General features: G+C 31.4%; 3 protein-coding genes across 3 annotated transcripts; 2 read left to right on the forward strand and 1 right to left on the reverse strand.

The window, feature by feature from the left end:
• Window positions 1-1,432: 1,432 nt before the first annotated feature.
• LOC100500690 (uncharacterized) lies at window positions 1,433-3,573 on the forward strand. The gene is made up of 6 exons (NM_001251104.2): window positions 1,433-1,611; window positions 1,770-1,928; window positions 2,110-2,190; window positions 2,461-2,586; window positions 2,701-2,772; window positions 3,373-3,573. The coding sequence occupies exons 1-6, from the start codon at window positions 1,518-1,520 to the stop codon at window positions 3,453-3,455; spliced, it is 615 nt and encodes a 204-aa protein (NP_001238033.1). The 5' UTR covers window positions 1,433-1,517; the 3' UTR covers window positions 3,456-3,573.
• Window positions 3,574-7,156: 3,583 nt separating this feature from the next.
• Window positions 7,157-10,439, forward strand: LOC100305857 (PITH domain-containing protein). Its single transcript, NM_001250812.3, has 8 exons — window positions 7,157-7,276; window positions 7,363-7,449; window positions 7,619-7,742; window positions 8,065-8,113; window positions 8,179-8,236; window positions 8,353-8,399; window positions 8,512-8,589; window positions 10,108-10,439. The coding sequence occupies exons 1-8, from the start codon at window positions 7,238-7,240 to the stop codon at window positions 10,154-10,156; spliced, it is 531 nt and encodes a 176-aa protein (NP_001237741.2). The 5' UTR covers window positions 7,157-7,237; the 3' UTR covers window positions 10,157-10,439.
• Window positions 10,440-11,892: 1,453 nt separating this feature from the next.
• LOC100779689 (auxin-induced protein PCNT115-like) lies at window positions 11,893-15,506 on the reverse strand. The gene is made up of 7 exons (NM_001255633.2): window positions 15,400-15,506; window positions 15,157-15,324; window positions 14,735-14,938; window positions 14,450-14,622; window positions 13,581-13,677; window positions 13,299-13,452; window positions 11,893-12,369 (listed from the first exon to the last, which is right to left on the reverse strand). Exons 1-7 carry the CDS (start codon window positions 15,439-15,441, stop codon window positions 12,188-12,190), a joined length of 1,020 nt encoding a protein of 339 aa, NP_001242562.2. The 5' UTR covers window positions 15,442-15,506; the 3' UTR covers window positions 11,893-12,187.
• Window positions 15,507-21,970: the final 6,464 nt, after the last annotated feature.

A 21,970-nucleotide genomic window follows, 5' to 3' on the forward strand; every position in this document is an offset into this window, starting at 1 on the left:
ATTAAATTAATGAAAGCATAATTTCCAAAAAATATATATGTTTTCTAACATACCGAATTTGTAAAGAATTTCTGTTCTTTTGACTTCTGACACAGCTTTATACGTTAAGAATGGCTTGGTGATTCACTGATTCTATATTCGCGTATATGTCATTGGGTAATACCCTGGTGTGACCGTAACTAATTATTCTGAATTGTTTATATGATGCGCAAATCTCACGTGGCTTGGGCAAATATATTTTTTCATATACCAATATACCATACTAGAAGCAAAATAAGGGATAGATGGTCAATCCTGCTATTTAACTTCAACTCAGTATCTAGAAGTTAATGTTGAAGTTGAACATGGACGCATCAAAATTAATTTCTAAATATTTGACTTGACTTTCATCCCATTTCCCGTTACCCTTCTCATTTTGATATAGTCCATGATTTTAACTAAAGTTATCTTCTCTGTTGTAGATCACATATTAAATAGAGATATATGATAGTCTATTTATATAAATAGAAAGTAACTTACTTTTTTTTTTAAAGGGGAAGTAATTTACTTCATGAACTTAACTTTTATAACGGAATTAGACTCAAAATTCTAAAATTATACCAGTGTTTACTTTAATGGTTATTGTTGGATTTATTATTAAATCATCCGTGCTAAAATTAGACTCGTCATTATAAGACTACTTACAACACAAGTATTCAATCACACAAACTTTATATATGTTAAAGATATTTAATACTCTGAAAAAAAAATATATCGAAAAACCCACATTAAGTAATATTACCGGTTAGAGTTAAACCCAAAATCTAATTCTAAACCATTTCAAGTCACACTTAACGAATCTATTATAAGTTGATTATAGATATATGTATTTATTTTGAGTAAGATAATATTATATCTGTATTAAAAAAATCCAAATTAGACTTATATTTACACCAGTGACAACTTAAATACTTGTATTTTAAAAAAATACAAATTAAACTTATATATATTCAGGTAACAACTAACTTGTACCTTAGGTTTAGATTTATTAACTGCAAGCAGCTACTCTTCCTCTGTTTTGACTAATTCACACACCATGATTGAATAGAAGAAAGCTTCCTTTGCTTACTTTTCACTCTTCTAGATGACAATAACACGTAAATTTCTTCGAATAAGGGGCAGCAGGAGAAGAAATTTGGCGATAAAAATTAGTAATATAATTGTTTTCTGTTGTCAATGGAACATGGGAAAGCTATTTCCACCGTTTTCTAACTCAAAAAGTCTGGGTATGTGAAGCATACGAATGGCTATACCTATGAAAAAGACAAGAAGTATATAAAATAGGAATATAATAATAAAGTTGTATAACAAAAATCCATGGGAGTAACAATATTCCTAAAACGCGTAACAAAAACACAATATATAAGGACTAAACCCAAATCCTCCTTCGATCACACACCTTCCAAGTTTTAATTCTTCTTCTCTTACTCCTCCCACCTTCAAGTCTCTAATAATTGGTTATATTATATCCCTAACAAATGGGTTCCTCCAAGTTATTGGGTATTATGGCCATGCTTTTCATAGTGCTTCTACCCATGGCTGCCAAAGGGGATAATATTACTGATTTCTTTGGTGCTTAACTCATCTCTTTCTTTTACAAAAAAAATAAAAATAAATCATCTCTTTCTATTTTATCTATTTATCTAATGTATGTAAATGCAGGGCTACAAAGTGGTAGTAAATTAGTGTACTATAACTTTAAATGTGACATAGGATATGAAATATTGCAGATAAGGTTTGTGAAGAAGTGGAATGTGGTAAGGGAAGCTGCGTAGTAAACACAAGTTACCCATTAAACTTCGTTTGTGAATGCGATTCTGGCTGGAAGCGAACCCAAGATGACGATGATGAATATGCCACTAGCTTTCTTCCATGTGTCATTCCCGAATGTAAATTTCATTCCCTAATTAATTACTTGGAGTTTACAAGATTACCCACTAATTTTATAAATATGGTTAAAGTCTTCAAGAATTCATACACTAACGTGTTCAAAATTTTTGAGACAATTATTATTATTATAAAGGTAATGCCTAAAGCTACTTTAATGAAAATCGGCCGTATCATCTGCAGGTAGCTTGAACTATGGTTGTCAGCCAGCACCACCGCCAGTTCCAGAGAAGAGTTTTCCACATAACTTCTCAGCTTTTGATCGTAAGTTACATATATTGTTCTGATCGATGATTTATAAACATGCTTAATAATTAATTATTGCCATTAAGAGTTTCAATTTAATCATCAATTCTAAAAAGTTCACATTATTAATGAATTATATGATGATACTTTCTTATTTAATAGCATAAAAAAGAAGTTTACCTTGATAGCCGATTAAATTTTTGCTCCATCTAACAATAGCTTTGGCTATAGTCTATAGATTTTTTCTTTTTCTAATCATTTCCTATGCAAAATAAAAATATACGATAGCTTGCTATTGGGCGTACTGTGGGGAAGGTACATGCACCAAGAACAGAACACATACACACAGATGCGAATGCCAACCCAATTACTATAATCTTCTCAACATCTCAGTTTTTCCTTGTTACAGTGAATGTAAGGATCCAAAACAACTTTTTTTTTTTTAATTTCTTGACAATGATAATAGAATATTAAGAAAAAAATTTGATTAAAGAGATATGCTTCTGGTTCTGTGCTTCTATTTTCAAGGTACTCTTGGATCTGATTGTTCGAGACTCGGAATCAAAGTTGCAAATTCATCCACTGATAGTGGCAGTCAAGGTGAGATTGGACTATTTCTTCTACTTTTTTTGTTATTAATGTTGAATTTGCAAGTCCTGCACAACTCACAAATCACCAATTTCTTTGGTGCCACAAATGAGAACATTAAGCAAAGTTGATATATGTTTATATAATATTAATAGACTTAAATATAATTTTATGTTTAATAAATATTTAATTTTTATGTTTATCTCTCAATAAAAAAAATTTATTTTACATTGAGTTTATAATAAAATAATATTGATACTTATTTTTAGTTTTCGATAAATTAACGAATTTTATGTCTGTTACTAATAAATTTTTTTCATTTGTAATTAATTGGGATTAGAAAAAAATTGTTAATTTATTAAAAAATAAATTCAAAATTTACAAATTTATTAGGGACTAAAATAAAATATTAAAGGTTAAAAATAAAATTATTATTTTATTAGAGACACAATGTAAAATAAAAATATAATAGAAAATGAATTAAAAAATTAGTATTTATTAGAGGTAAAAATATATTTAAGTGATATTAATATTTAAAAAGTAAAAGATAAAAACAGACAAGTTTCTAGAAATGTGAATTCTGAAGCGTGTCTGTTTTGGTATTTTCTCCAGATAGCTCAGCCTCAATCTTCACAGGAAGGTTTCATTGGATGGTTATGTTGTTGATGTCCACGGGTATGGTTATGTGGAGCTAGTACGCAAAGGGATAGTCAAAATTATTTTGGCGAATTATTGATTTGATTGTTGTTCATCAATTGGCGTTTGATGACTACTGTGTGATGTACTGTATACATATACATATATATAGTTTTTTGTGTAATAAAGGGAGTGAGATTTGAACTTTAGAGCTTGTATAAACTAGTTATATTCCACGGCTAGTGGATTATACATAGATAATACTATTACTGCAGTGTTATTATTTTCTTGTATAATAAATTAATAACATATCTTCTCCCATTAGCAGTAATTGTAAATTACTGTTCATTGTATTGGTTCATCATTTTTAGTCCTCTTGTTGTGCCATAATAAAGCAGTAAAATAGAAACATTTAGCTTTTGATTTTGCTGCGATTCAATATTTAGGAAAAAAGAATATTCAATATTTAAAAAACTAAATTGGTGGTTTTTAGTTTATTTTTGAATGATTTACCCACGCTTTAAACAAGTTTTGCTAAATTTTTTTCATGTTGCCAGTGGTTAAAACTGTGATTAACAAAGAAAAACCAGTTTCAATGGTCACCCCTACTTGTAAGAAGGAGCAGACGAGGTCATTCCACTATATGAATATTGAGTGAGACTTCCAAGGATTTTGATAGATGAGGGCCTAAGTCTAACTGTTGAACACTACCAAAATGTTACCCACTTCCTAGAGCATAAGTAAGTGAATCTTAAGTTGATATATCTTGTGAAAGGAACATGACTCTTTTAACAGAATTTAGAGACGTAGGAATGACCAAAACCCATCCATTGGTTTTTGTTCCATCGTCATAACAAAACTTGGACAATATTGTTCACGTTTGCGTTTAGCTTGCCGACACATGGGTTGATTCAAGTTGTATGTGCGTGTTAGTACTCTCCTAGGTTTTAGTTGTTTGGACAATGGGCTGTTACACCTTATATACAAGGATATATTTTTATTTATTTTTATTATTATCAAAATGAAGATAGAATCTAAGTTCTTAAGTATCTACCTTAAACCTACCACAGGGCACAGGTCAATCCTAAACATTAATTTCATCTCAATTAATACTTTTTTAGAGGAACAATATCATTAGGAAACGATATAAAAAAGAATATAATAAAAAACATGAGAACTAACATAAGATCTTGCACTTCTTGTTAAGTTGTGAACTACACGATTAATTTGTCTCTTTAACAAAATTCATCCTAGAGTTTGTGAGAGTAGATAAATTTGCTCTATATTTTTGTAATAAAACATGGAAATCTGTAGGGCCTTTCAAGTTTACAATCAAATTATCAACAACAGTTTTGCAACCCATCTCAAAAATGATATTGAGACTGTTATGTCCATTGAATTGCTTTATGAAGAGCCCACGCTTCAGCTTCCTTCGGTGTTGGTTTGCCATTTGCGATTATTGTCATAGCCTTGTAGAAGTTGTCATTGCTGTCTCTCCAGCATATATATCAGCCCCAAACAAGTTGGTATCATTAAAAGTTGCTGCATCAAGGTGTCCATTGTGTGTTGTTGTCCGATGTGGTGGTTTGGTGAGAATGGTGGACAGAATTTAAGTGCTGCCATTGATGGAGAGTTTGTATGGCCTGTGAGAAAGCTACAGATGGGCTCATGTCCTTCTCCTCCCAAAGCTTGGTGTTTCATGAATGCCATATACACTAAAGGCCTGCAACAATTTTTTCTCTCACATGGACATTAGAAAACTGCAAAAGAGAAAAGATTAGAGTAGTGAAACTCTCGGCCTTGTCCCACTCATGCTCTATAATTTGTCACAAATCTGCATGGAACCATATTTGCTTTGCGTAGGGACATGAGATGAATAGATGTCATTCATTTTCAATATTGGAATTGCAGCAAACACATTCAAGTGGACCCGCAAATTATGACGAGTTGGTGCGCATCCTCAAAAGAGTCTCCAAAGAAAGTGCTTGAATTTGGGTGGTACAGGAAGCTTCCATAGTGTTGGTCAATCACCTTGTTGCACCTTAAACTTGCTTCATCATTAATACCTGAACTTCACACCTTTCTTTTTCCAACTAAATACCATGAGTTGCAACTTTTGCTGTGTATATATCATGACTTTGACAAAAAAAAAAAAAATCACGATATAGATGATTTTAATATTAATTGTAAATCATGACACAATTTTATAATTTTGATTTAAAATATTTAAAATATTAATTGTAAAGTTGGAGAAAATAAATAAATAAATTGAATTTCTTATTTGAATTTATTTAGTTATATAATAAGTTCAAAATTGACATCAGTAAATAGAGATTATGAATAAAAATAGATTTACTTTATCTGTCTGAAATAAAGTTATTTAATTTTTTTTAATAAATAATAGTATAACATAAATAAATATAGAAATTATTCAATACTTAGATATGAATTAATGTTTTCTATAAGGAAATATTTTAAGATTTGATCATCTAGGTAATTATTATTCATCTTCCATATATTCAACGATATAAAATATTTTTATAGTACTTTTTAAGATCCTTTCATTTTCCATTTGTTTTTACTGAATTCTCCATTTTTCCATTTTTTTATTCAGGCCAATTACATATCATAATCTTTATGCTTTTAGAAAAACATTATGATATTTTCTTACATTAAAAAGTTATATTCAATTACAAAGATGGTTTGTTTAAAAAAATGTTTATATAAATGAAAATAATATTTTATACCTATTTATTAACATATATTTTTAAAATTAAAAATTATTGAAAACGTGCGGAAAAAATGGGGAGAGGATTTTATAAACACATTTTTTCAATTTCTTTTAAATTTTTTAAAATAAAATCTTAATTAAAAAGTATTTTCCAAAACTTAAAAACAAAGAAAAGAATAAGACCCTATTGTTCTCTATTTTTATTTATTTTATTTTTTTAGTTACTTGTCAGTCGTGTTTAAAATTAAATTAAATCAAACATAAAAATAAAATTACATAAAAATTGATGTTTATTAGTTTGATTTTTTTTATTTTTCAAACTATGTGATTTAGTTTGATTTGATAAGTAAAAATCAAATTAAACCAAATCAGACCGCGAACATCCTAAAAGTTATTATTATAATTAGTGTTTTATTATTAGATATCCAATTGAGTTTCATAGTTGGAAGTATGAATATTGTTTTACTTTCTTTTTTAAGTTCAAATAGTTAGAACTTGAAAACAACTAATACATGTTGTTTTTACTTTTATGTTGATCGGTTACTTTTTAAGTTAAATGATTATTATTTAATTTGAAAATAATTATTATTTTATTTTATATTCAATTATTTAAAACTTTTGTTATTTATTTATACCGTTAATTGTTACAAGTTTTGTGGAATTAATACAAATTTTTAAGTATTTTTTTAATACTTAGTAGAATTTTCAAATTACAATAGCTAAATCCAATCAAATTATAAAAAATTAATTTGAATTTTATAAATAATTTAAGTCAAATTAAATCCCATGCTATTTAATTTTCTTGTTTGATTTAATTTAATTTTAAGCAAAAATTACATTAAATCACACTGCCAACATCCTTTATCGGTACGCTGACCTGACAAAAGCTGTCAGTCTAACGTCGTCGTTTTGATCCCGAATTTTTCTTTCTTTCAATTGTCTACTAATTAATTAATTAAATTGATCAATACTATTAATTATATTAATTAATTTAATTTATTTATTAATAAAAGCAGGAGGTTCCGGCGTAACCTTATTCGGAGCTGGGTTTGTTTTCGGCCTTTGATCTTCGATTCTCTCTCTTTTTCTCTCGCGAAAACCGTATCAGCAATGTCTGGAGAATCAGCCAGCGCTATTCACAAGGGTCAAGTAAGATTCAAACCCTATCATCATCTTTTCGATTCGTTCAGAGGGAACCACGTTCTGACCTTGAATTATGTTTTTTTGGTGATTAGGTCGATCTCTTAGACTTCATTGACTGGTCTGGGGTTGAATGCCTCAATCAAAGCTCCACCCACTCTCTCCCCAATGCTATCAAACAGGTTAGGTTTCCTTTTTCTATCTTCTCCCCCTTTTATTTTCAATCCCCAAGTTTCTTTTCCTGCGATTGATAGTCAAGTTTTGTGCTTTTTTCAAAAGGGTCCTTTTTAGTGGATAACTTTTTTGCAATTGGGTTTGCTGTGTTATCTTACTGTGTTTGTTAATGAACAGGGTTATAGAGAAGACGATGGTTTGCATCTGGAGAGTGATGCAGACGAGCAGCTTTTGCTCTATATTCCTTTCACTCAAGTCGTTAAACTTTATTCCTTTGTTATCAAAGGTCCTGAAGAAGAAGGTAACATGTTCATACACATAAAAACTACGCCATTCATTGAATTGAAGACATGGAGCCTAAAATATGCTTTCCTCTCACAGTAGTTTTTACCTAATAAAGTAACAGTATCAGAGCTGTCGGTGTATCATAACTTAGTTCATTCATTTTACCTGAGATGCAAAATTTTGCACTAATAAAGATGAACTTGTACATCTGCCCTTTTGTGTTTTTGAACTCGTTGTCTATTTGTTGAATTTTGATGCTAAAGATGATTATTCGGTTTATATATAAATGATCTTCACTTATTATTTGCTGCTGTTCTTGTTCTCATGTTGTGTTTTAGGCCCCAAGACAGTGAAGCTCTTTTCTAACAAGGAGCACATGGGATTTAGGTATAGTTTTACGAATTTTGTGTGTCATATGATTCAATTGGTTGCTGATTGTTTGTTAATGACAGTAATGTCAATGATTTTCCCCCAAGTGATGTGGCAAATTTGTCTGAAGAAAACCTTAAGGTAGTTATTCTATAACTCTTCTAACAAGTTCATGATGTATGCCCTAAAGCAATTTGAAGACGTCTTTTCTAAACGTGTACGGATAACGTAACAATTATTTAATTTTTCTCTGACAGGGGAAACCGGTACTTTTGAAGTATGTCAAATTCCAAAATGTTCGTAGGTATGTCGTATGTTACTTTCCTGAACTTCTTCGTTTTGGAAGGTGCCTGCCTTTAGTTAGTGTCATCTAATTCATGGGAGTAGCTGCTAATTTATGTTAATTACTCGATCAGCTTGACAATTTTTATTGAGGACAATCAGTCAGGTTCAGAGATCACAAAAGTTCAGAAGATCGTGCTGCATGGTACAACGTAAGTTATAAACCATCTATTAAGTTCAATTATGACGATTTCTAACGTGCACTAGTCGTTCCAACTTTGGCATTGTGCACAAGTAGTATTGTGGGCCATCTAATATGGGTCCAATAAATTAACTGCTGTATTAGTAGGCACGTGGAAAAGAAAACAATTTTTAAACTTTAACTGTGTTAGTAGGTGCATGACCCAACAGATGGTCCATGTGACCTAATTTGATCTTCCACCATCCCACATTCTTGTTGATGAGTGAAGCCCAGTGGTCGTCCTGCCATCTTTGCTGGTTCCGTTCACCGATGAAGATACACCAATACACACACTGCACACACAAGCAAACACGATAAACTGTTCATCATACCAACTGTTAAATTGTGCAATCAAAATACTGCGAATGGAATCATACCCCAAGTTTTACAAACAGCCAGATCGAAGGACATACCGACACCCAACGGTAGAGGAAGCTACTTGCTGGTCGCCGATGTGCTGTCAAACACTAGATCTGCAGAGCCTATAGTCTCCGGCGAGGAATATGCTGATTGCAAAATCAACTGGTCCACAACTACGGTGACCGACTGCAAATAACCAAAAAAACAAATGGAAGATAGTGACCACAGACGGAGGCAGCGCAGACGGCAAGACAGCTGCCAGGATCCACTTGTCGACCAGAATGTGAGAAGAAGGAAGATGAAATTAGGTCACCAGAAGAAGTCCAGAACCAACTGTTTGGCCATGTGGTCAAAATACTGATTCTTTTTCCACGTGTATTATTAGAAAATACATAACAGACAAATTAAAAAAACCATTTATAACAAAAAACCCACAGCCGTTTATTTATTAGACACACATGGACTGCACACAATACTTGTCCACAATGCCAAAGTTGGATTGACTTGTGCACGCTAGAAGTTGTCGTTCTGTTACCCCCTTTCTCACATACAGCTCTAAGTTTCCTTTGTTATGAGTACAGAACTATCACATCCTCTACCACATGCATTTTATTTGTCTGTTCCCCTTAATTGGATTGTGATTTTTCTGTCTATTCATCCATTATTCAATGTCATTTTTTATGTAGTTTTATTGTCAATTGGAACTCTACAGGATCCAGATATTCATTTAATTTTAGTTGCAATTTTATATTACAATTTACAAATTACTTTGTGTATTGCTGTGTCAGAAGCATTTGTCATTTTGGAATTAACACTTATAGCATGTTTGGTTAAGCTGAAGTTACATTATGCTGAAGCTGAAGTTACGTTATGCTGCTTCAAGATTTTTGCATAAAATACGCACGTTTGGTTGGCTCACCGCCAAACCAAACACGCATTTTATTGACCTGCATGTGGATTATACCTTTTTTCTTTAGGGAATGAAAAAAGGGGTGGATGGTGGAAAAACTACAAATTGAGCAGGCTTATTTGTGCAAATTTTCTAGTTTACAATCTTATCTACATCTTAAGGGCTTCTATTCAGGCCATATAAAAGTATTATTAATGCATGAATTTTCTGATATTGCAGAGTTGAAACAACAGACATGAAGGGTCTGAAGAAGATTGAGGATCATTAACCCCTGGAAAGAGGAGATTCAACTTTGCTCCTAATCCCTCCTTAGAAATTTTGATTGGAATTGTAATGTTAACTTGGTGAATGATGGTTTATGACTTCTAATGTCTATCTGATTTCAAATAAAACAGATGCACAATATATCTACATGGTTGTGACAATTTGTGATTGGAGGTAACATTCAAGCTGTATGGTTATCTATTGTGTCTTTTTACATGTTTTGAAACATGTAATCTTCATTGAGGAATTATACCTCGAATGACTGAATCTGGAACGAGCTAGATTGCATTGAAGGTGTCATCCTAATCAGTAAAACCACTAGGATTTGGGAATATCACCCCTACCTGCAGCAAATAGAGTCTTGCTTGTGTTTTCTGTTCACCCTTTTACCCATTATTCTATTTCTATATCATCATCACTTAAATCAACAGAAGAGTTGTGAACTGTAGTTGAGGCGTATGGCTCATTATGAGCTAGGCGTATAAATTTTATCTTCACAACACAACTATAGTGTAGCCTGTGATGCATTTTGCAATATCAGTTGTCAAGACGTATTTCCATAACTATAGTCGCCAAATTTGTGAAGTCACTATTCTGGCAAAATCAAATACTTTAGAAACTGCCCTAATCTGGTTTAACAGGTGCGAGTTTATCTCGATACAATATAACGACAGTGTTGCTTGTAAAATTTAGTGAGTTCTTTATGAAGACATTACTCGTTAAAATCGAAATGGATCAGATAACTAGGAATCGGTAAGGACTTTTGACAATCTAAGCAATTGACAGAGCAAAACTATTTTTCTCTCTCTCGATGTTCCCTATATAACAGAGCATTCCCCACAACATTTTTTCCTTGCACATTCTGTCTAATTTTCAGTCTGTCTCCTCATTTAATCACACGAAAAAATTGAAAAGTATAGACGTTATGAGACTAATCAGAATCTCACCATAGCTATTAGATCACCTAAGATGTGATTAAATTTGGAAAGCATTGAAAGAGACAGTGAGCTAGCAAAAAAATGAGTTGAGGCTTGGTGCAGAACCGGTATATCTAGCTATGGTTTGCTGGAGTATTAGCAAACTTCCACGAGCACCGCATAAAAGGCTCAATGTTTCGATCCCCTACCACCTCAGATATTGGTATCGCCTCTGTTATTTCCTTCAAATCGTCATTGCTGAGCTTCACTTTCAATGAACCAATGTTATTGTCAAGTTCTTATTTTTATTTTATTTTTGTTGCTCCTACAAGATGAGGTTCGGGAAAAATGTTATCCATAGTCTAAAACTGTTGTAACTTGTAAAATTGATTTAGAACTTGCATAACAAGTAGCAAGGCAGTGTATAATATATTACAGGTGAAGTCCACGAGGGAGATAGTTCAAATGTGCATTTGACCCACAAACTGTAAACCAAGGAGTTATAAAAATGCTCAATTCAAAGCAATGGTATAAAAGAAATAACAATAATGCATTATACACCATGCTTAATCCATACAGTGGAGACAGCGCTTGCCACACCCGCCATAAACTTTTTATGCCAAAGATTCATCAACGAAGTCATGTAACCTGTCTCTGCCCTCTCTTCGGTTGTTTAGTCATGCAGGGCAGAAATTACCGTCTACTTTAAATTTTAAAAAGGATAAAATAATATTGCTTTGGCAAAAAATTCAGAATAACAAGTCTTTTTTTTTTGTATCTACTTATAATGATGAAATTAATCTATTCTCTTAAAATTAGTCAGTTAGGTGTTGAAAGTGTTCTCGTATCATCTTTTCCATACACAAAGCTTACACATAAAGGATTTAGGCTCCATCGGCATCCACTGAGGTCTGAGGCCAATACACATGTAGGTAAAATAAAGTCTAATTTAAAAGTACACTACGATATCCATAAATTTGGAAAGACATAGCAAATTATAACTTGAGAAGGCTCCCTATGGAAATTACTCAAATTAGTTACTAATAAAGCTGATAAATATAATATTCCGTACCAATAATATGATAATAAAAAAAAACTTGAAAAGGTGTTGCCCGCATCTAGCTATGCTTTGGTGGAGTATTAGCAAACTTCCACGAGCAGCGCATAAAAGTATCAACAGTCCGATCCCCTACCACCTCAGATATTGGTATTGCCTCTGTAATTTCCCTCAAATCATCGTTGCTCAACTTCACTTTTAATGAGCCTATGTTGTTGTCAAGATTTTTTATTTTTGTTGTTCCTACAAAACATATATGAGGTTCAATAATAATGTCTGTCATCCATTGCTTAAAACTTTTACAAGATTGAAAGCTCACGAAATGTTTTAGATCTTGCACAACAAGTAACAAGGCAGTACACAAACTACAAGGGAAGTCCATGACTCATCATGAGGAAGGTGGTTCAAATGTTCAGTTGACATACCAAGTGTTACCCAATAAGGTATGGAAAACCTCAATTCAAAGCAATATTAATAAAGGAAAAGAGAAGAATACATTGTTGGAAATTCTTCCATAATTAAGACTAGTTCAACAAGTAAACATGCAAATTCAAATACATGAGAAATTGAAGAGCACATTCCAAGACAAACATAGGAGTTGCGGAACACTTTTCAAGGCTTTGGAATTGGTTCCTTTCACCTTGAGATTTACATACTCCACTTGAAAAATTGAATATTAGAGTTACAAGGAGCTTTGTAAATGTAACTCATTTATTGACATCCACCACTCACTCTTGAAAGAAGCTACACCCCTCTCCTATAAATAGGGAGACTTGTGAAGGGTTGGAGCATCCAATTTCATTCCATACAAAGAGAAGCAAAGCAAGAGTGAGGGTGAGAAAGAGAGTTTTAGTTTCCACCACACTTGGTGAGAGTAGAGAGGAATTTTAAACCATCCTTGTTGGGTGAGGTTAAGAGGTATTCTCTTGTATTGAGAGAATCATTGTAATCCTACTTTTAAATAGTGGAGATATTTACTGGCTTGGTCTCATGGTTTTTACCTTTCACATTGAAAGAGTTTTTCATGTTAAAAATTCTTGGTGTCATTTTTCTACTCTCTATTCTTGTTTTTTTCCGTTTCCGCTAAGTGCCTATTTTGAGTCTATAGAGAGGGAAATTGTGCTAGTGTTTCCTAACATACATGTACATTATAAAATGGAAAAATCGCTCACCAGGGATGGGTACCACATCGTTCCCTTGATGAAGAAGCCATGCAAGAGCAAGTTGTGGTGTTGTACATCCATGCTTCTCTGCTAACTTTTCCATCCTAAAATAAAAGGTCTTGTTCTTGTCGAGCTTCTGCCCCTGAAACCTTGGCTGGATTGCCTGATGAAAAAGGATGTTGCTTAACCATATATTGTTATGAGAAACAAGGAAAACAACATAACATTTTCAAAACTATGATCCATATCATATCGTGATGTATTAAAAAACAGAAACTATTGGCTTCATACCAGATAACTGTCTGCAGGTATACTTTCTATGACCCCCTTACCACCAAAAAATCCACGGCCAAGGGGACTGAATGGTACTATTCCAATTCCAAGTTCCCTGTAAAAGTTGTCACCGTTCACCAAAATTATTTAGTGAAGATTTATTAAGGATATGGACAGGTAGGAAGAAAGGAATGAAACAAACTTGCTGAGCTACATTCTCCAAGAATCCAAAGGTTCCAGTTTCAATATATATACATAATACACACAAGGGATTTACTTCCCTGCTGGAACAAGTTTAACAAGTCTACTGAACTTGTTCCATTTATGCATCTTTAATTTATCTAAAATTTGATATTCATTGTTATCAAGATGACATATTATATGATTCAATGGATATATTTATTAAATTTGCATTTTACAAATAAGGTATATTCGACTTTGAACAAAATTATCTCATATGAAAGATACATTTAAATTTGTACTAAAAATATATATAAGATATTAAAATTTTCGAAATAACACTTTTATAACGTTTTATACAAAATAGTCCATAAAATTAATCAAATTGATAAACTTAAAATTATTAAAATAGTCCATAAAATTTCATTTAATTTAAAAATTAATTTAAATCGCATCCCATTACTTTATGCATACATATCTAACTCATAAATATATTTAAAATACAAATAAATGTCTACTATTAAATTACATTTTTAATGGTAATATCTATCTCATTTAAAATTTGAGAGATATAATATATCACATAATTTACCCTGCAGGCTTCAATTTACAAGCTTGATTTTGTTGTTTGGCAGAAGTTATTAAAGGTATGATATGAATCATGATCCAATCCAATCCAAATAATGTGCAAAGTGCAGCAAATTTACCTGCAAAGTGGAAGGAGTTGATCTTCAATTTCACGAGACCAAAGGGACCACTCCATTTGCAGAGCAGTAATTGGATGAATAGCATGCGCCCTTCTAATTGTGTCTGGGCTAGCTTCCGACAATCCTATGTATTTTACTTTTCCCTCTTCAACCAACTTTTTAAGCTCTCCCATCTATTCATTCATTCATTCATTCAAAATACAAACCGATAGCAACCTCATCCAACACCAAATAAAACTATAAAAGACACCAATGTTGTCTGACTCATTGTATTGTACCACTTACAGTTTCCTCAATTGGTACTGTTGTGTCAATCCTGTGCGGATAATAGAGATCAATATATTCCACACCAAGGCGGCGCAGGCTTGCCTCACAACACGACCGAACATATTCAGGATCACCTCTTACAATGGCATCATTGGACTCAACTTTCACAATCCCAAATTTTGAGGCAATCTGAATTTGATCTCGTGGCAACTCCTTCAGTGCCTGAGAATCAACAGTTTATTATTTATTCACTTTCCCATCAATCCACTCACTAATTGTATTAACACTAAATGTAATTGGGGTTAGGATATATAGATGTGAATCATGAGAAATGCTAGTGATATTCTCTTTCTCTCTCTGACACTGTCATAATAAGACTCTTTATGATCAAAGAAAGCATCCTTAGCATTCCTCTGTGTATCATATATAATATAACATACCTTTCCTACGAGAACTTCATTAGTGTAGGGACCGTAAAAATCGGAAGTATCAAAGAAAGTGATTCCATTACTGAATGCATACTTGATTAGAGAGATGACAACCTCGTCAGGAACAGGGCCGTCAAACACTCCACTAAGCCCCGCACAACCAAATCCCAACTTGGAAACCTATAAAACATGACAAAATTAGATTCACATCACAACTAAGGCTATGTATGGATCAGTGAAAAAACTTAATGTTACCTCCAGGCCTTGGGTTCCAAGTTTCAGACGAGGTATATCCATTTTCGCTTTTCAACGATGAACGCCGGCGCCTATTTCACGCGTCAAAAATAACTTCAGCCAATATGTTTTCCTTTTTTATTCCTGGGCAAAAATTTAATTAATATGTTTCCTTTTTCATGACCATGCTCTTTGAAGTAATTTGTGTATATCTAAAAATGATTTAGTTAATATAATTCAATCAATATTCGTTTTATGAATATTACTCTTTGGGGTAAAAAATATCACAACGTAAATCCACTTATTACAAATTTACTTATAATTAAAATCAAAATTTTAGAATTATTTTCTACTAATCAAAACACCCCAGAAAAATAAATCTTGAACTGATCGATCACTTAATCAGATCCTCCTCTCGCCACCTATGAATGTCCCAAAATCCTCTACCAAATAAACAAAAGATAAAAGGAGATTTGCGTGTTTAATTAAGTTAGTATAAAAATCAAAACATTGGGTGAAGAGGTGCATAGGATTCCACTTGTGTGTGCATGTGCTGCTGTTGATAATAGATGCACCCTAACCTCCATACAGCACACATGTTCATTTTGCACTTGAGATCATTCGTACAAGTTTAAAGCCAAGTATTTATGATTTCGATCCAAGGTTTTTTTTGTCTTTGCGTATGTTTTGTTTTAACTTTTGTAAAAAAATCATTTTTTAAATGGTAGAAAATTAGTTTTGAAAATGAATTAATTTAAACCTGTATTTATTAGAAGCGTAATTTATGAAGAGTGTTAATTGATCTTATGAAATGGTTTTGAGAAAAATGATCTACGAATTTATTTCATGTTTGTATAATGGATTTTTCCTTTTGTTTCCATGTTATATTTTGATTGAAAGTGGATGTTAATGGATGGCATGTCATTTGATAGTTAAGATAATTAATTAAGTTTCTCAAACTACAAAATATTTTCACTTTTAAAAAAGATTTCAATAATATAAAAATTAAATTATTTTCAGTTTCAACAATTTAAACATAAAAATATAAATAATTAAAAAGAAAAAAATAAATATTAAAAAATTAGAAAAAAATTTAAAAAAACCAAATAAAATATTAAATGAAATAAAAAAAACATAAAAAATTAAAAACAAAACCAATTCATAACATTGTTTTGAAAAAAAATACTGTTCACAATGTGAAAAATAAACTATATCATTTGTATAAATATTTTTTACCTGCGTAAATATTTATTTTATTTATATTATTTACGTAAAAAAAGTCTAGTATTTGTTTTTAAAGAAATATAATATTTTATAGTACGGGAAATACATAGATAATTAAGATGGTCTTACTTTAATTTTTCATTTTTTTCCCGTTTGTTTTATTCATTGTTGGCTAGCTTTTGGCCTCAAAATGGGGTTATGCTTTATAGTCTATTCTTTATCTTCTACTCTTAAGTGTACGGCATTAACGGAAAGAAATCAAGCTTGGAATCTTAAAGATGATTTACATCAAGATAATGATGGGAGATGTATTTCCCGTACTATAAAATATTATATTTCTTTAAAAAACAAATACTAGACTTTTTTTACGTAAATAATATAAATAAAATAAATATTTACGCAGGTAAAAAATATTTATACAAATGATATAGTTTATTTTTCACATTGTGAACAGTATTTTTTTTCAAAACAATGTTATGAATTGGTTTTGTTTTTAATTTTTTATGTTTTTTTTATTTCATTTAATATTTTATTTGGTTTTTTTAAATTTTTTTCTAATTTTTTAATATTTATTTTTTTCTTTTTAATTATTTATATTTTTATGTTTAAATTGTTGAAACTGAAAATAATTTAATTTTTATATTATTGAAATCTTTTTTAAAAGTGAAAATATTTTGTAGTTTGAGAAACTTAAGTTTGTGATAACAACATGGAAATAGAAACATTTCATAATGGTATATTTATAATCATGTATTTAGAAAGTAAATAAAGACTTGAAGGAAATGAAATAAAATATTTAACATCACATAATGAAATAATAAACTATAACAATTTTTTACAAATATTAAGAATACTCACAAACATTCTGTCATTTTTTAATATATTTTATTTTTTAATTCATATTCCAATTATTAAATAGATTTATTTTAAAATATTTTACTAAAATAAAATAAAGTTAATTTAAAAATAATTTAGTTAAAAATAACAATATTTAGTATTTTGTTACTTTTACATTTTTTAAATAAAAAAGATTGGATAGTAGTTCACCTTAACATACATTTCATGTATTGTAACTATATATCTAATTTTTTTTAATATTGTCTATTTTTATTTCTTAGTTTAGAAGTTCTCCTGATGTAATAATTGATTGATTGATCATAACTCTATGAGTAGTATAGTGTAATCTCATTACTCACATAAAAACTATATAATATTTTATACCAAAATTAAGATAAATATATAGAGAGAGTGTTTTTATTTCGTTGTATTTTCATTTTATTTGATTATTAAAATACATATTTAAAATTAAAAAAATACATGTAACCAACAAGTTGAATTGAACTAAAATATTTAATATATAAAATATATAAAATTACCAACAATAAATAAAATATTTAAAATACAAAAAATATGATATAAATTTAACATTGTTGGCTTGAGAGCACCGAATAAATTTTCTTTGGATGATTTAGGATGTGACATATGGAACATCACTTTTGTTTATCTGGTTCTTAGATATTCATTTCTGTGTGGATAAAAAGAAAACACGACTATTCTTATAATTTTTTTCTATAAAAAAATTAAAATTTATTTGTTAATAAAATTTTTCTTTAATCCACAGTTTATATTTAGGGACCACATTAACATTTGATCGACAAAACAACATAAACATAAACATAAATAATTATTTATTTATCTAAGTCACATATTTTAGATAAACTTTATTTATTTATTTAAGTCTTTTTTTTAGTCTACTTCAATTTAGATGAATTTGATTTCATTTAAGGATTAATTATTATTTTTTAAATACTATTCTAGATCAATTATATTTTTTATAAGTTAATATATATAAATTAGTAAAATAAAAAAATAAGACAAATAAAAAAATCAGTTAAAAAAACTATTTTAAAAAAAGCACACTTCATGAAATCAGGTCCTAAAAAAACCTCAGTTTATATAATTCCAAAATTGGCGGGAAGAACTGATCTTTAAACTAAGATAAAAAAAAAGTTAGCTATTCACGTTGAAAAAATGATTTTTGAAAAATCGATTTCTTAACGTGAATAGTAATTTGTATTATTTTAGTAAATATTTTTTTTTGTATTTTTTGGATAAAAAAGTCACAAATACTATATATATATATTTATATATAATTCAAGTAATGAAAATATAAATAATAAAAAAGCTGTATTTTTTTCTGTCAGAAAAACAAGTTGTACTTTTTTGTTAATTAGTGTAAGAACTCATGCAATGTATAGAGAATGTTGGAATTACATAGCATTCAATTTGAAAACAAGAAAATAAATTAATGATGTTTTACGAATGAAAAATGCAGACAACATTAGCATTTTTTATGATTCAATTTACTAGTAAAATAATGTTTGTAAGTAAAAAGAATAGTGTTAATACTATTCATATAAGAATATGCAAGATTTTTCATTAAAAAAAAGCATTTTATTCTATAAAAAAATATTGTTGAATGTAAAAAATAAAAGAGTGCTCTCAATACCAAAAAAATAAATTAAAAGAGTGATCTTTTTTATAAGTAATATACATACAATATGAATAACTTGCAAAGCGTCATGGGTACATGATTGTAATTAGACTCATTAATCCTTATTACGAAGAAAACATTACGTCATCAAAGATAAAAAAAAATGTTTTACAAATATATAGTGACAACAACCGTTCTTGTGACTAGTGTTAGTAGTCATCGAAAAATATAAATTGTTGTTTTCTCAAACTTGACAGAAATAAAACGATATTAAATTTGTCTTTGAAATATAAATATTGTGTCTCCATTTTTTTTTCCAATGAGGAGACAGTGACTCTAATTACATTTTTTCCTAGTCATTTTTTTTACTGCTTGCCTAGTCTTTTTTTTTTTTTAGAAGAACTGTTTGCCTAGCATTTATATTAGTATTGCTTCATCACAAAAACTAAAATATTTCCCAAAAGCATTCAGTAACAATCTATGATTTAATTAGAATTCAAAAACATTTATATCATTCAAAAACTCAATCGTAAATCATTCAGCTTAAATTTCAAAATCTTCATCAGAGCAACAATATAATTAGTATTTGAGCTTCGATATTCTTTTACTTCTTTAAAATAATTGAAAAAAAAAACATTTGAACGTTGGACCCAAAGTTACTCTCTTTCTTCAGCATTTAGAACAGGCCACACTACTTAGAACAAGTTATGTTACTTCCTAAGTGAAATAATGAAACTATTTTAATTCACGACATTAAATATGTAACAATGAAATAAAGCCATAAAGAATGAAAAGTCGAAACAGCAAAATAACCAACCCAACTTGCGTTATTGATGAAGGTGAGGTGATATATATATATATATATATATATATATTTTGGCGGTTAGTAACAGAAAGCAGTTACAACAAACACAAACTATTCCTAATCTTGTTGGATAACTAAGAGCCCCCCGTAAGTTGGGAATGGATATTCAACATTCCCAACTTGGAACACAGATTCTTAAACATAGATGAAGGTAAAGTTTTAGTAAAAATGTCAGCAAGTTGCATGGAAGACGAGATAGGGAGAAGCTTGATGAGACCTCTTTGCACTTTCTCACGGACAATATGGCAATCTAAGTCAATGCGTTTAGTGCGCTCGTGAAAAACCTGATTAGAGGCTATCTGAATAGCGGATTGATTATCACAATAAAGAATGGCTGATTGAACAAACGAAATGTGGAAATCTTGAAGAAGGTAGGTGAGCCACTGCAGCTCGCAAGTTGTATCTTGAGGCTAAAGCTTGATACTCGGCTTCGGAGGAGCTGCGAGACACCGTAGATTGTTTCTTCGAGCGCCAAGAAATAATGGAGTGGGCGAGATAGATGACGGAGCGTCGAGAATCACGACAGCCTGCCCAATCGGAATCGTTGAAGGCTTTGGGCTGGAGAGGACCAGTGGCGGAGAAGAAAATACCAGAGCCAGGAGTACCCTTAAGGTATCGAAGAACACGAGAAGCAGCTTGTGAGTGAGCAGTAGTGGGGTGAGCCATGTATTGGCTCAATTGCTGAACAGAATGGGCTATGTCAGGACGAGTGTTTGTGAGATAAATGAGGCGGCCAACCAAACGACGATAGGAAGATGAAGCTTCAGCAGATAGCGGATCACCTAATGTGGCATGCAAACGAGTAGCATAGTCCATAGGAGTGGTGTTGGGGCGAGAACCAAGCATACCAAAATCGGAGAGGATATCTAGGGTGTATTTTCGTTGACACAAGTGAATACCATGTTGGGATCGAGCAACTTCAAGACCAAGGAAGAACTTTAAAGTACAAAGATCCTTTATTTTGAAAGCTTGATCGAGAAGAGTTGTGATATGACGAATAGTATCAATGTTGTTTCCTGTTAAGACAATATCGTCAACATAAACAAGAAGTGCAGTAGTTGAATTACCTGTGAAGCTTAAGAAGAGGGAATGATTAGCGGAGGCTTGTTGGAAACCATGAGAAAGAAGGAAAGAAGAAAGGCGAGTGAACCATTGTCTGTTTGCTTGTTTTAGACCGTATAAGGAACGCTGGAGACGACAAACTAGGTGTGGATTATCAACAGAGAGACCAGGAGGAAGTTGCATGTATACCTCCTTATCGAGCTCGCCGTGAAGAAAGGCATTGTTGACATCGAGTTGTCGTAGGTGCCATCCATTGAGGGTTGCTAGGGCTAATAGGAAGCGAACAGTAGTAAGCTTTGCCACGGGTGAGAAGGTGTCCAAGAAATCCAGTCCCTCCTTTTGTGTATAGCCCTTGGCAACAAGGCGTGCTTTATACCGTTCGATAATGCCATCGGCGTTGTACTTAATCTTGTATACCCATCGACATCCGATGGCATCTTTATGAGGTGGTAGAGTAGTAAGAGTCCAAGTGTTGTTCATTTGGAGAGCATGTAACTCGGCTGACATTGCTTTAAGCCAACAATCATGACGAGAAGCTTCAGCATAGGAAGTGGGTTCGGTAGTAACAGAAATGGACATAATGAAATGACGATAAGATGGAGAAAGACGAGAATAAGATAAAATTGAGTTGAGAGGATACCGAACGTTGGTCGAGGTAGTAGCAGTCGTTGAAGTGAGAAAACGATGATAATCTTGAAGATAGGTAGGAGGGTGTTTATCTTTGGACGAGCGTCGTAAGGTCGAGGGTTGATGATTATCAATGTGGTTAGTGGGTACGAGTGAGGAAGAAGCAGGTGAAGGGAAAGGCTTAAAAATGGTATGATTATTTGTGAAGGGTGCTGGAGAGGGAGAAGAATTATTTGTGTGGGAAGTTTGTGTTTCATGGAGAGAAGGAAAATGGTCTTCGTAGAAAACAACAACATGGTGTGATGCATTAATATTGTGGG

This window comes from Glycine max, chromosome 10 (genome assembly GCF_000004515.6).
Source record: "Glycine max cultivar Williams 82 chromosome 10, Glycine_max_v4.0, whole genome shotgun sequence".
Lineage (NCBI taxonomy): Eukaryota > Viridiplantae > Streptophyta > Magnoliopsida > Fabales > Fabaceae > Glycine > Glycine max.